This window comes from Sus scrofa, chromosome 1 (genome assembly GCF_000003025.6).
Source record: "Sus scrofa isolate TJ Tabasco breed Duroc chromosome 1, Sscrofa11.1, whole genome shotgun sequence".
In the NCBI taxonomy this organism is placed as follows: Eukaryota; Metazoa; Chordata; class Mammalia; order Artiodactyla; family Suidae; genus Sus; species Sus scrofa.
This window is the reverse complement of record NC_010443.5, coordinates 15,141,553-15,156,782: the sequence shown is the minus strand read 5'-3', so window position 1 is coordinate 15,156,782 and position 15,230 is coordinate 15,141,553. Positions and strand designations below refer to the sequence as shown.

At 46.8% G+C, this 15,230-nt stretch overlaps 1 protein-coding gene across 1 annotated transcript in view; it reads left to right on the top strand.

The window, feature by feature from the left end:
• The window catches only part of MTHFD1L (methylenetetrahydrofolate dehydrogenase (NADP+ dependent) 1-like), a 189,337-nt gene that overhangs the window by 173,483 nt on the left and 624 nt on the right, over positions 1-15,230 (top strand). Inside the window, 1 exon segment of the mRNA XM_021086779.1 lies at positions 8,224-8,343. Within this exon segment, the coding sequence (XP_020942438.1) occupies positions 8,224-8,313 (90 nt within the window). The 3' untranslated portion in view covers positions 8,314-8,343.

Sequence of the window (15,230 nt, the reverse complement as noted above, 5' to 3'; positions counted from 1 at the left end):
CACAATTTGGGGGCACACTATTATGCTTTTTCAAGTCTTATTTTCCTAATCTGCAAAATGGGACGGGTAATGGAACGGTAATAACATTGATTTTGTGGGCTTGTGGGCATTAAAGGAGATACAGTGCATGGAACAGTGCTAAGCAGAGTCCCAGAGGTATTACAGTTGGAGTTGCCACGGCAGGAAATTATTGCTTTGAAAATTGGTAAATAAAAGAAAGGAAACCAGTGGAAAACAATAAGAAGCCACTGAAGGCGACATTCCTCCTTGCACTGGATAGCACCGGGTGTGGCTCAGTGGCCCGGAGCTGCCCACGCGCAGCAGGAGGCCTGAGGATGAAGTCAACACCCAGAGGACAATAGAAGCCCTGGGGCTGCCACTCCTGGTCTTCCAGGCCAAGACAGGAAGGACAGAGTCTTAGCCAGCAAGCCTGCCTGGGGCGTTCCTGGCAACCACAATTCAAATGTGATGAAGGCTACCGTCCTTAAAATCAGAACAAATCACAGGAAAATAAATACCTAATTTGATGGGGAAAATGCATAGTGGTCTTGGAACGTAAAGCCATTGGTCCTTCTCATGTTTGAGTTCTTTAGCTTCTGCACCAAAGGTGCCAAACTTCTTCCTTTCTTTATCTTCAGACCCTCCTGCTTCAGGTTTAATTTGCTTTTCTTCTGAAGAACCCTCCCTAATCTCTCATTTTCCAAAAGGCAGGGCCCATTGACTTCACACCATTGATCCTTGAGCAGTAGGGGTTGGAACCGGGCGGGTCTGCTTCTACAGAATTCTTTTTCAGTCTAAATATGCCAGTGCTGCACAAGCCAAGATCTGCATTGGTTAATCCGCAGATAGGGCGGGGCCGTGGATATGGAGCCAACTATAAATTGTACGTGGATTTTCACCTGCTGGAGCATCAGTGTCCCTGACCCCCAAGGAGTTCAAAGGTCCACCGGAGACAGTGTTGGCAACCACTCCCCCTGCTCCAGCTGCGTTCCTTTGTTTAGCAGTCACCCAGTTACCTTTCAAGTTTTAATCTCCCTGAAAATCAGAACTGCACAGGTGGAATGATCCGATTTCTGTACATGACTATATACATACATAACATGTAACTTTTTATAAGCATATGTCATATAATCACTGGCTTATAGAAGAGTAGGAAATTACCTGGAAGTTTGCACAAGAAATTGTTTATAGGGTCACCTCTGGGAAGCAGGATTAGAGGATCGAGATGTGGTGTTTCACTTCTATTTTTTACTTCTCTGTTGAAAGTGTTTTCTTTTTAAAAGTATTTTTTTGTTGTTGAAAGTAATTTTTTTTTAACTAATGGAAAACTTAGTTTGGAACAGGCTTCTTACTGCTAAGAGTTACAGCTTCCTTTACAAAAGAGGGGGAAAATAACTGTACTTGCTCAGTCTCTTATTTAGGGCCATTGAAATAAATTGGAATAGTCCAAACGCTGTAATACTGGTCCAGTATGTGAGCATAATATAAATCCATATTTATAATAATGGAACATGATTTCCATCTTAGAAAGTCACATGTTAAGAATTTATGTTCATTCTTTTTACATAAAAAGCAAAGAACGGAAAAGAATTTATTTATTTATTTATTTATTTTTGTCTTTTTGCCTTTTCTAGGGCCGCACCCATGCGGCATGTGGAGGTTCCCAGGCTAGGGGTCAAATGGGAGCTGTAGCCACTGGCCTACACCAGAGCCACAGCAACGTGGGATCTGAGCTGTGTCTGCGACCTACACCCCAGCTCACAGCAATGCCAGATCCTTAACCCATGGAGCAAGGCCAGGGATCAAACCCACAACCTCATGGTTCCTAGTCAGATTCATTAACCACTGAGCCACAACAGGAACTCCAAGAACAGAAAATATTTTGAGCTAAAACGTAAAAAATGACTTGACCCAAATGGTCTACTTAATGGTTTGTCCCTCTAGAAGCAGGGACTTAGGTCCTGGTCACCTTGGGTCTGCAGAATGAGTGTTGAGCAAAGGATTGTGGGTCAAATGAAGTATCGCTATGTCCTTTTCCATGGTAACAGTCACCCACTGGCCACCAGGAAAGGTAAATGCCCTCTGACAGGACGCCCCAAGCTCCCAGAGCATTCCTGGCTATGAAATAGAGGTCACCTTTTGGAAGGCAGCTGTGGTCACCACTCTACCCCCAAGGCTGCACAGAGGTCACCTTCTGAAAGCCATCATGAGCTGTGCCAGGTGGATGTCACCCATCCCAGAAAGAAATCCACGGACATCCATCTCCACTAAGTCAAGCAAGTGGAATCCCAGTGGTAGCAGCACTGTTTTCATTATAATGATTTTTACTATCTCTCTTCTTTCCTTTTAGTCACTTGATGTTTATATTGGCCATTCTTCCTCATGCATTTTCTTAGGGTAGTCTGTCTAATTATCTGAATGACCGTCAGATATAACTGGTTCTGTCCCTCACGTCCAAAGAAGAGGAAGAAGAGAAGAAACAAAAAGTTTTCATTGTTTATTTCCTAATTCTCTAATCATCTCCCACTTTACTTCTCTGTTTAAAAAGATACTGGGAGGGGGTAGGATGAATTGGGAGGGAGTGGGATGGACTGGGAGTTTGGAGCTAGTAGGTGCAAACTACTACATTTAGAATGGATAAGCAGTGAGGTCCTGCTGTATAGCTACAGCATAGGGAACTATATCCAATCTGTTGAGATAAAACGTGGTGGAAGATAATATAAGAAAAAGAGGAGTTCCCGTCGTGGCGCAGTGGTTAATGAATCCGACTAGGAACCATGAGGTTGTGGGTTCGGTCCCTGCCCTTGCTCAGTGGGTTAAAGATCTGGCATTGCCGTGAGCTGTGGTGTAGGTTGCAGATGCGGCTCGGATCCCGAGTTGCTGTGGCTCTGGTGTAGGCCGGTGGCTACAGCTCCGATTAGACCCCTAGCCTGGGAATCTCCATATGCCGCAGAAATGGCCCAAGAAATGGCAAAAAGACAAAAATAAAAAAAAACATTAAAAAAAAAAAAGAAAAAGAATGTATATATGTGTATGACTGGGTCACTGCTTGTACAGCAGGAATTGGCACAACATTGTAAATGAACTACACTGTAGTAAAAAAAAATTTTTAAATATTTATTGCAGGCCTAATATTGCCAGGTACCCTATTTACAATTCAGAAAATACTTTTGCTCAACAGTTTAAATTTTTGAGTTATTATTTCATTAAAAAGAATCTTTTTATTTAAATTACATCATCATGGGAGTTCCCATTGTGTCTTAGTGGTAACGAACCCAGCTAGTAGCCAAGAGGATGCAGGTTCAGTCTCTGGCCTTAGCGGGTTTTTAAGGATCTGACTTGCCATGAGCTATGGTGTAGGTTGCAGACACGGCTCAGATCCTGCATTGCTGTGGCTGTGATGTAGGCTCACAGCTGCAGCTCCAATTCAACGCCTAGCCTGGGAACTTCCACATGCCACAGGTTCAGTTCTGCAAAGCAAAAAAACAAAAACAAAAAAGCATCATCATACAGTTAGTCTTTGGTTCTTCTTAAATTTTTGAAATAAGATGATGTGTATTGAATGATACATCTGTGGAGGAAAGAAATGTGTAGAAGGGATTCCATTTAAGATCATGAACTGAAGGAACAAAACAGATGTGAGTTAAAAATGCTTACTTTGTCTCTGAATTAAAGTCAAACTGGGGGAGCTCCCATTGTGGCTCAACAGTAACAAACCTCACTAGTATCCATAAAGATTCCGGTTCAATCCCTGGCCTCGCTCGGTGGGTTAAGGATCGGGCGTTGCCGTGAGCTGTGGTGTGGGCTGCAGACGCAGCTCAGATCTGGCATTGCTGTGGCTGTGGTGTAAGCCTGCAGCTGCAGCTCTGATCAGACCCCTAGCCCAGGAACTTACTTCCGTGTACCATGGGTGTGGTTGCATAAATGAATGAATAGATAAATAAATGTAGCTGGACTGGAGGTGGCTCTTTAATTTCTCATTATAGTTGATTTATAATGTTCTGTCAATTTCTGCTGTGCAACAACGTGACCCAGTCTCACATACATATATACATGCTTTTTCTCACATTATCCTCCATCATGTTCCAGCAGAAGTGGCTATGGTTCCACTGTGCTTATGCATTTGCACTCCAAATGCAATAGTTTGCACCTATTAATCCTCGACTCCCAGTCCCTCCCACTCCCTCCCCTCCCCCTTGGCAGCCACAAGTCTGTTCTCCAAGTCCATGAGTTTGTTTTTCTGTAGATAGGTTCATTTGTGCTGTATATTAGATTCCAGGTATAAGTGCTATCATATGGTATTTGTCTGTCTCTTTCTGACTTACTTCACTCAGTATAAGAGTCTCTAGTTCCATCGATGTTGCTGCAAATGGCATTAGTTTGTTCTTTTTCATGGCTGAGTAGTGGACATGGTCCTTTGTCCCCAGGGCTGCAAGCCCCTCAGATCTGCAGACACCATAAGCTTCCCTGTCTGTTGTGCCTCAGTAGCCTTCATTCTGGGAAGAATTGAGTCATTGGAAAAGAACACAGAAATCTTTTTTTTTTTTTTTTCTTTCCATCCTTTTGTCTTTTCGGGGCCACACCTGCAGCATACAGAGGTTCCCAGGCTAGGGGTCTAATCGGAGCTGTAGCCACCAGCCTACACCAGAGCCTCAGCAACACCTGATCCAAGCCACATCTTCAACCTACACCACAGCTCACGGCAACGCCAGATCCTTAACCCACGGAGCAAGGCCAGGGATTGAACCTGCAACCTCATGGTTCCTAGCCAGATACGTTTCCGCTGAGCCACAGCAGGAATTCCACACAGAAGTCTTCTGATTGAACTCACTGTTCCCTCATTTGATAGGAATGAGTTGAAAATTGAGGAAAGACATTTCATCCTTCTCAGTATTTAATTTATTGGCTACTTTGAAAAGCTCCCAGTTTTGTGACAGCATCAGGTTGACCCAGAGGCGCTTGCTCTCATCACTGCAGCCGGTGCTTAACTGCAGGAAGCACACGAATCACACGGCCTTTGTCGGTCTTGATCTTGCACCAGGTGAAAGTGAAATGTGAAAAGCTGAATTTTCATGTCTGTAAAAATAGCACGTAAACTAGCAGACTACTGTATTATCCACAGTAGGAGCTTCCATGGCAGCTTTGGTTGGTTGAGCCCAAGTGCATTGCCTCCGGGTTCTTCCTGGGTTTTCTCACCTCGAGGATCTAGATCTGTTGTGCCTCATACTGAATTCCACCGTGGAGGGGATAGTGTCACAGCCCCCGAAACAGCAGCCGTAAAGTTGGGATAACATCCTACCCCAAATGCCTTCGACCTGGAGAATTAATTTAAGAAATGGGACACAGCATCATTGTGGCCGAATATGATCACTCATTTCTTTCTCTTAAACCATAAAACACTGGTTCCCTTTTTTTGGCCACAACAGCAGCATGTTGAAGTTCTGAGGCCAGGGACTGACCCCTCAACACAGCCGCAAGATGTGCCAGATCCTTAACCCGCTGCACCAATCCATCTCTCCACACAGATTATAAAATGCTCTTAAAATCTCATGTCAGAGATCTTAAAATGCCCGCGTCAGAATGCAGTCAGGTAGGAGAAGGGATGTAGGGCCACCGGTGTGAGTTTGCAGCCCAGAGAACTGGGGAAAATATGCACAGTTCCCACCCGTGTCCCTTGTGTTTAATGTCTCAGTGCTAAAGTATGAAGCGTGGGTTTCTTTCTGGGGTCTCCCTGGAGCAGGCCCTGTAGTAACCAGAGAAAAATGTCACCCCCCCGCTAGGAGCAGAAGGGTCAGTAGCCATCCACATACCTAAAGTTTGAAAGTCTGGGAACTCCCCACTACGAGCAGGTCGAGTGCCAAAACCTCCTGTGTATTAACTGCTTGAAACCCAGAGCACACTTTCCTCAAGACATGAGATACATGGTGCCTGTTTCCAGACAGGCCTCCGATGGCTTTTTAGCCTGTAATGTACCCAAAGTGCACTCCCGGGCAATTAGTGAGATGGGAGCTGGCGGCCACATAACACGGCGTTTTCTGTATCTGGCCGCGTGGACCCTCCCCGCTCACCCCTCGCAGTGGCGGATGGAGGAAATCCGGCAGGTGCACCCATTTCCTCCTGACCTGCAGCTCAGGCCGGGAAGAAGAAGCACCATCCTCTCCCCTTCCTCCCCACGCCTTGCCCTCCCCCGCAGACCCCCTTGGCCGGTGCCAAAGGGAGGAGGGGGAGGCCTCCCAGGCCGTATTGACTAAGCCCAGGCGTCTCAGAGGGTAACGTGCACACGAGTCTCCTGCAGATGTGCTGAAATTGAAGATTCTGATTCAGCGGGCCTGGGGTGGACCCCAAGATTTTTTTTTTTTTTTAATTTTATGGCCACCACCCATGGCATATGGTAGTTTCCCCAGCCAGGGATGGAATCCGAGCCACAGCTTCAAGCTGTGCTGCAGCAACACCAAATCCATCAACCCGCCCCAACAGGCACGGGATCAAACCTGCATCTCATAAGCGACCCCAGCTGCTGCAGTCAGATTCTTAACCCACTGGACCACAGCAAGAACTCCAGTGGCCCTCAGGTTCTGGATTTCCAAGCTCGTGGGTGATGCTGGTGCTACTGGTCCACTGACCCCAATTTGAGTAGCAGCAGTCTGTCCGCATCTTAGAGAAGGTAGAAACGAGGGAAGAGGGTGGCAGACAGGGAAATCCCTGTCTCTACAGAAAGGGCCTTGAGAGAGAGCTGAGATCTGGTCCAGAGGCCTTATCTGAGTTCCTTTTTTCTTTTCATGCCTGCAACATATGGACGTTCCCAGGCTAGGGGTCCCATTGGAGCTGCAGCTGCCGACCTACACCACAGCCGCAGCAACCCCAGATCCAAGCCACATCTGCAGCTTGTTGCAGCACCAGATCCATAACCCACTGAATGAAGCCAGGATCGAACCCTCATCCTCATGGATACTAGTCAGTTTCTTAACCCACCGAGCCACTGAGCCACATAAGGAAATCCTGGGTTCCTTTTTTGTTAGGAACTTTGGGCCAGCTGGGACAAGGCAAGTCTGAAAATTGATAAGGGGCTCATTCAGGAGCCTCACACTCCAGGTTCTAGATTTTTCTTTTTTCTTTTCTTTCTTTTTTTCTTTTATTTATTTATTTATTTATTTATTTATTTTTGGCCATGCCTTGCGCATGCAGATGAAACCAGAACCACAGCAGTGACAACACCAGGCCCTTAACCCACTGAGCCACCAGGGAGCTCCCTAGACCCATGTCTTAGTGTGCAAGCTTCACCAGAAAGAACCGGCCGGGCTTTCCCAGCTCACCCAGGGTTTCTGGCACAGGTGAACAAAGAATGCACTTGTCAAAACTGATCTTGACGCAGTGCAGCAAAACAGAAGCATGGACCTGTTTTTAATTCTGTCTCCACCACTGACTAGCCATGTGTCCTTGGGCACATGCCTTTTGTGCCTAAACATCTACTGTCATCAGCAATGAAGTGAGGCTAAAGCTAGTGCCTACCTACCTCTAAAGGCAGTGAGGAACCTAAGTCGTCTATGTGGCACTCACTGAGTGCCCAGCCAGTTAAATGAGTCATTGGAGATGACAAGCATGGAGTCACATTTCCCGTTTTGCTGTTTTTACCTGTGTGGCCTTGGGCGAATGATTTAACCTTTCTCAACCTGTTTCCCTCCTTGTAACAGGGAAACAATAAAACACCCACTTTGTAAGAGTTTGGGGGACGATGAAAAAAGCAAAGCAGTGACACAGCGCCTAGCACGTAGTACATGCTCAATAAACAAGGGTTATTTCTGGTAAAGGAGGCCTGCATAATTACTATCTGGAGAACAGGAGTTTTCAAACTGTGCTCCAAGAGGTAGAGGCTTTCCCAGAAGGTGTGTTGGGGGATGAGCATTTCATCCACACCCACTGTCCCTTTCAGCCAGAGGGGGATCATCTTTGCTGGGCTCCAGCATTAAGATTTGACTTAGAAGAAGAGGTTCGAACATCACTGTTTGGGAGCTACGGTGTGCTGTGGGACCACAGGGGGATTTCATTGCCTTAAACAAAGATGGAAAGAGCAGATGGCGAATTTTAAGAGGTGCATGTATAGAAAAGCCAGTTCTCTGAGGCTGAATTGAATTAGAGAGTTAATTTATGGTATTAGAGGTACATGGTTCTGCAGGATCACGCTGCAGCCCTGGCTAACATGTAACCTTTTGTTCTCTCTCCTAGATGAGCACCATGCCAGGACTGCCCACGCGGCCCTGCTTTTATGACATAGATCTGGACACGGAAACAGAGCAAGTTCAAGGCCTGTTTTGAATGAACAAGACATCGCAGGACCCAGTTCAGGTAGACTCTTGTGCTGGTTTTTTGGTTCTTTTGTTTTTTTTTTTTTCTGTCTTTTTGCCTTTTCTAGGGCTGCTCCCGCGGCATATGGAGATTCCCAGGCTAGGGGTCTAATCAGAGCTGTAGCCACCAGCCTACGCCACAGCCACAGCAACTCGGGATCTGAGCCACATCTGCAACCTACACCACAGCTCACGGCAGCACCAGATCCTTAACCCAGTGAGCAAGGCCGGGGATCGAACCCACAACCTCATGGTTCCTAGTCGGATTCGTTAACCACTGCACCACGACAGGAACTCCTTGGGGTTTTTGTTTGTTTGTTTGTTTTTTAACTCTTTCTTTCTTCCTTCCCCCCTTCCTTTTCCTTCTTTCTTCCTGGTCCAAATCCTAGAACTTCCTTTTGTTTTTGTGGCATTTCCTACCAAAAGGGTCTGATAAATAATTTCCTGACTTGGTTGCTGTGAATTCCTACCTAGTCACAGCCATGACCTGGGTCAGTCCTGGGTGTGACTACGCAGTTTGATGATCAGAACAGTGATAGCCTTGCCTGGACATGATTTCAGTGCAAGTCAGCCACACCATCTCAGTATAGATTGTTTAAAGGCGTCTCTTGCCTTAACAAAGAGGCCCCGCAAACTTATTATTCTTTTTCCAGAATTAGAAGTAACATCTGCTGTCATTAACTCTACCAACTCTGCCTTCCTACCACGTATCCCCTGGTGCAGAGTTAGAATCATGGGATAGAGGAGCTCCAGTGTGTTTTTTCCTAGGGTCGCCGTCACAGAGTGTCACAATCCCCCCGTGTGGCTTAACCACCAGACATTTATTCTCCCACCTTCTGGCCACAACAAGTCCAAAGTCAAGGTGTCATCTGGGCCATGCCATCTCTAACCTCCTCCGGAAGGGACCATTCCTTCTGGGACCTTCCTTGCTTCTGGAGGCGGCCAGCCACCCTTGATGTCCCTCTGTCTCCCTGGGCAGCTCTGTCTTCAAGTGTCCTTCTCTTCCTACAGGGACACCAGTCATGTTGACTTAGGACCCACCTATTGATCTCATCTTAACTGGATTATTTCCACAAAGCCCCCATTTCCAGTTAAAATCACTGTCATAGGTACTTGGGATCAGGACTTCAACATACCTCATGGGGACACAGTTTCACCCATAACACTGTGACACAGCAGGTGAAGTGGGCTCTTATTACCGCTGGAAAGATCTGTAGAGATGAAACAGATCTTCTAGCTCAGAGGGTCCTGTGGGTCACAGGAGAGAGAGGGCAGCAGAAATCAGAGCCCTCGATGTCGTATGGTCCACACAGTGTAGGCGGCCCACAGCAGAGGGGCGGGGTGGGGGGCTTTGGTCTTGCTCACGTCTGCCCCTCAGTCCTACAGCCATACCTGCGGGCTGCTGTCGTAGCTTCCCATCGTGAAGAAAAAGGACCAGCCTCCCCATCCTCCTCCCTGGAATATTCGCCATCAGGAGTTTTAGAGACTTGGGGCTGTTTCGCTCCATCCCGTCTATCAAACACGTTCTCACCATATTTTCAAGACGCGTTCTTCTCCCCCCCCCCCCACCAAACACCCCCATTCCTCCTCAAACACCCCCATTCCTTCTCCCCACTGCCTCTTATTCCTATTCATTAGCCAAGCACCTCTCCCTCTTGCCAGCATATCCTGGGCCTTCCAGATGAGCCTGATTGACCTAAAGACCCTTCTTTTCCAGTTGTCTCTGAGCTACAGGCAGGCTTACAGGACTCTCACTTGTGTTTGTGTCACTCCCGGTAGTCAACACGAGGAGATTTCACTTGTAAGTCTTAGTTTACTAAAACCTAAAGACTTAGGCTCTGATGACAAAGATAAGAGACCACTCAGGTGAAATGACACTAATACACCGTGTGGAATTACTCGATTTGGGTTGTGTGTGTGGTGTTTGGTATTGTCTGTGTGTGTTTCTTGCTGTGGGGTGGGAGCTATGTTGTAACTGCAGTCGCGTTTCATATCTTTTATCATTTCTGAAAAAGAAAACTCCAGAAAATGAACTACAGGAGGCTAGTTTAACAGAGACGCTCATAAACTTGAGCTTTGAGAGCAGAGTTATTTTGGTCCTTTGATATGACTGCATGTGTTATGTGCGTGTGAATGTCTTGGCTTTCCCAGCCAAGCCTTGGGAAAATACCACATCATTCCTCTTAAACTTTACATTGACCCCGTCCCAACCAGTCTCCCGGGTCACATCAACCCATTATACTACATTTCAGCCACTTGTCGTTTTTCTCCAGAGCAAGAGTATGCAATTCTTTTTTTTTTGTGGTCTTTTCCAGGGCCGCTCCCGCAGCATATGGAGGTTCCCAGGCTAGGGGTCTAATCGGAGCTGTAGCCGCCAGCCTACACCACAGCCACAGCAACTCGGGATCTGAGCTGCGTCTGCGACCTACACCACAGCTCACAGCCACGCCGGATCCTTAACCCACAAAGCAAGGCCAGGGATCGAACCTGCAACCTCAGGGTTCCTAGTCGGATTCATTAACCACTGAGCCGCGGCAGGAACTCCGAGAGTCTGCAAGTCTTTCATCTCTCTTGGGTAGTGTTTTTCATCTCTCTCTTGGATAGTATTTGGTCCATTTTCGTTTGCTCTCCTGGTAGGTCATATAAACCCATTATACCTCAATGATATTGCCGTTCAGACTCAGTTAATAGGCAGAACATCCTTAGCTTAACCAGCACCTGCACATAAATCCTTGTGCTCATCTTCCCTGACAAGCATTCCTCTGGACTGGAAAGACTAATCAAGAGGTTTCCCATTGTGGCTCAGCAGGTTAAGAACCCTCTGTGAGGATGCGGGATCAATCCCTGGCCTCAGTCAGTGGGTTACGGATCTGGCATGGCCACACGCTGCGGCTCCCATTCGGTGTTGCTGTGGCTGTGGTATGGGCCTGCAGCTGCAGCTCCGACTCGACCCCTGGTCTGGAAACGTCCGTATGACACAGGTGCGGCCCTAAAAAGGAACGAAGAAGAAAATGTTAAAGCTTGGAGAGTAGCTTGGACAGATTGGGGTCCAGGGAGAGGAAAAGTCTGGTTGCTCACATTGCGGTCAGACTCCAGATCCTCGTCGGGACTCAGCTGCACAGCATGAGCCTGCCCCTTGCAGAGCGCCTTGCAGGCGCACCCCATGTGAAGAAGAGAACTGCCTTCCTCCCGTCACCCCCTCACCATCCCTGCTTATCTCACCCTCCGGGAAACAGCATGGGACTTCATATGAACGGAAGATGTCAAGAAATCTCCAGGATTTGAGCTCTTGCTCCTTCTTCCCAAGGCTTTCACTCTCATTACAATAACGGCATGATTCATTCTTTTGATATTACTGGAGAGAATGAATTAAAATAAGCTGTTTGTCCCGGTGAAACTGATCCTGCCGCGTTACTCGTCAGTCTTTTGGTGGAAGATGATTGGATCTGGGGGTTTGATTCCCCTCTACACAGCCTGTTCGGCTTCCCTTTTGAAGCTTTCTCGTATCTCTCAGCCGTGGCAGGATTCACATGAGCTCACAGAAGCCTGGCAGATTCCTGAAGACTGTAGACACTCCCTTACTTTGCTTCTATGTGCAAACTTATGTTTAGTACAGATTGACATTGACTGTGGCCCTGCTGTAAATGTTGGTTACTACCAAATAATTTTCTTGAATTGCCCACACAGAAAGAAGTCCCACAGCAGCTCATTTTTCCCCTAAACTGTCTTTAGAGCAGACATTTCAGTGATATTTAATCATCATAAACGAATCCTTAGCCTGACTGCAGCCGTTCTGTGCTATCAACAGGGACTTTTACCCCCGAGTGGTAAAGCACAGTTTCAGGGTTCCCGGGGGAGCACCTGGGCTCTCTGATTTTAATCTTGAAACTCTGTTCGTCAAGGAGCAGCTCAAAGATTGTTCATTGCCATTATGCTTCAAGAAAAAGGTCCTCCTAGAGTTCCTGCTCTGGCGCAGTGGGCTAATGACCCAGCTTGTCTTTGTGGAGGGGTGATGCACGGGGTTTAGGATCCTGCGTTGCTGCAGCTAAGGCGTAGGTCACAGCTCCTGCTCAGATGCAATCCCTGCCCTAGGAACTTCCATGTGCCACAAGTGAGGCTGAGAAAGGAAGGAAGGGATCCTCCCTTCCTCACCCCAGGCCATCCTTGGAGTAGCGAGATCCCCTCGTCCTGTGTCCAGGCAGGAGCCCAAATAGGCTAGAAGCCCAAGCTGCTCAACAGATTGTGAAAATTAAATCTAAAGATGTCATCTTTAGCATCTCTAAAAGATGGTGGGAATTAAGTCTCCCCCATCTAACTAAGATGGAATGTTTTCTAGCTTAACTGCTGTGACATTCCTTTCTTTTGGGGGTTTTGGGTTTGTTTTTGGTTTTGGTTTGGCTGTGCCCATAGCATAGTTTTCAGGTCAGGGATCAAGCCCACATCACAGCAGTGATAATGCCAGATTTTTAATCTGCATTAAATATCTTGGGCATCGGAAGAAGAAATGTCTGGTTGCTTGTGGGAATTTCATGAGCCTCAGGGAACGCCCATGAAATTCTTAATTCCCTTTTAATAGAAAGTTTCGGAATTCCCACTGTGGCGCAACAGCATCCTAGGCATCTCTGGAGTGGAGCCCTGGAACGCAGGTTTGATCTCTGGGTTAAGGATCCAGCATTGCCTTAGCTGCAGCATAGGTCACAACTGCAGCTCAGATCTGATCCCTGGCCCAGGAACTCCATATGCCACAGGTTTGAAGGAAGAAAGGAAGGGAGAGAAGGAAAGAAGGAAAGTTTTGATGGGAAGGGGGTCTAATCATCTTACATGATTTAAAATAATAATGCAAGGAAATCAATATTTCGGCAAACTGGAAAAATATGATTTTTCTAATAACTCAACCTATAACTAATATATAAGAAATTATTTATCAATGAAAAAAGTCAGAAAGTATTCAATTATGGCATTACTTATAATCTACTACTTCATTAGAAAAAATAAGAACCTGTAAGGCAGGGGAAAGTTAAACCAAATGCAGTGACCTACAGCACAGCTCACAGCAATGCCGGATCCTTAACCCACTGAGTGAGGCCAGGGATCAAACCCGCAACCTCATGGATAGTAGTTCATCACCACTGAGCCACGATGGGAACTCCTAAAACACCAGGAATTTGTTCTTTCACAGTTCTGAAGTCTAGAGGTCTGAAATTAGTATTTGTAGATTCAAACCAAGGTTCCAGCAGGTCCACATGCCCTCCCGAGGCCCTGGGAAGAATCTCTCCCTTGCCTCCTCCAGATTCTGGTGGGGGCCAGCTGCCCTTGACTTTGGCCCCATCACTGCAGTGTCCGCCTCTGTGGTCAGTCACATTGCCTCCTCTGATCCTGTGTGACTGGGCACTTGGCAAGTTCTTATTATTCACTTACCACATTTGAATATATAAGTTGTCTTACAAAATGTTTTCCACTGAATCAACTTCTAAATTCTTTTTCTCCCATTGAATAAACAGTAAAGAACTGATTCATTTTTACGTACTCACCTTTGCTATTGCATTTTCCTTTCTTTTTAGGGCCGCACCTGTGGCATATGGAAGTTGCCAGGCCAGGGGTCGAATTGGAGCTGCAGCTGCCAGCCTACACCACAGCCACAGCAATGCGGGATCCCAGCTACATCCACAACCTCCGCATCAGCTTGCAGCTTAACCCATTAAGCAAGACTAGGGGTTGAACCCACATCCTCATGGATACTAGTTGGGTTCTTAACCTGCTGAGCCATAACAGGAATGCCCCAATTTTTTTTTTTATTTTGTAATCAGACTCTATCTTTATCAATCCTTTGAGTTTCCTAAAAATGTGGAACCACAAACTCAAAGCCCCCCTCCCCTTTGTTTTTGGCTGCACCCGAGGCATATGGAAGTCCCAGGACAGGGATTGAATCCAAGCCACAGCTGCAGCAACACTGGATCCTTAACCTGCTGCACCAGAGCGGGAACATCTAAACGCCTTTAAATAAAAAGCCATTGATATAGCAGACACGTGGCTGATCAGATGGTCTTCCACTGGGCAGGGAAGGCCTTGGTCCAGGGCATCGCCTCAGGGCATCTCCAGTCCACCGAGCCCACCCCCTTCTCCACCTCCCCTCCCTCCCCAAGAGCCTCTGTGCCTCAGGGTCACCAGAGCCAGAGGCTGGCATGTCCCTGAGAGGGGGAGGGGCAAGGTCTGCAAACCTCCCTTCCTAACAGCAAAAATATTTTCTTTTTGATAATGTTTATTATGCTTGCGATACTTCTGTTTTCTGCTTACTTCCCTGCCTTGAATCAGACATCAGGGGAGTATTTGAAGTTCCTAGTCCCCTGCCTTCACCGCCGTCTTCTGTTCTGAAGCTAATCAAGCATCCTTTCTGGCTCCAGACCCTGCACTCATCCGTGGGAGGCCGGCTCGCTGTATTCCAGCCGAGTTTGAACTCTTGGCCCAGTAGATAAATTCCTCCGTGTATAAATTCAGATCAAAGGCCAAGTCCTTGCATTTGCGTTTCTCCTGGTGGACATTTTTTTTTTTTTTAAACTTAGGTGTTTTGTTGGCTTTGTTCTTTATAATAATATAGTTTGACCATCTTTTTCTGAAAGATTGCAGGATTCGACAGTGGCAGAGAGTCTTTGGGGGAGAAAACAACAAAGCTTGAACAATAATAAGAAATTCGAGATCCATTCACTTCCACTCTTGTCCCAAATGCATTTTTCAGACCTCTCTTTCTGTGCCTGCTGTAAAAGAGAAACTGAAATCCAAGCAGCAGGGTTCCTCCTCTAAAATCCTGGATGTTCTCCCTCGACAGGACCTGTAGATCGAAAATTTGGAAGTCGGAATTTCAGCCACGATCCCCAAGGGGAATCCTTTAGG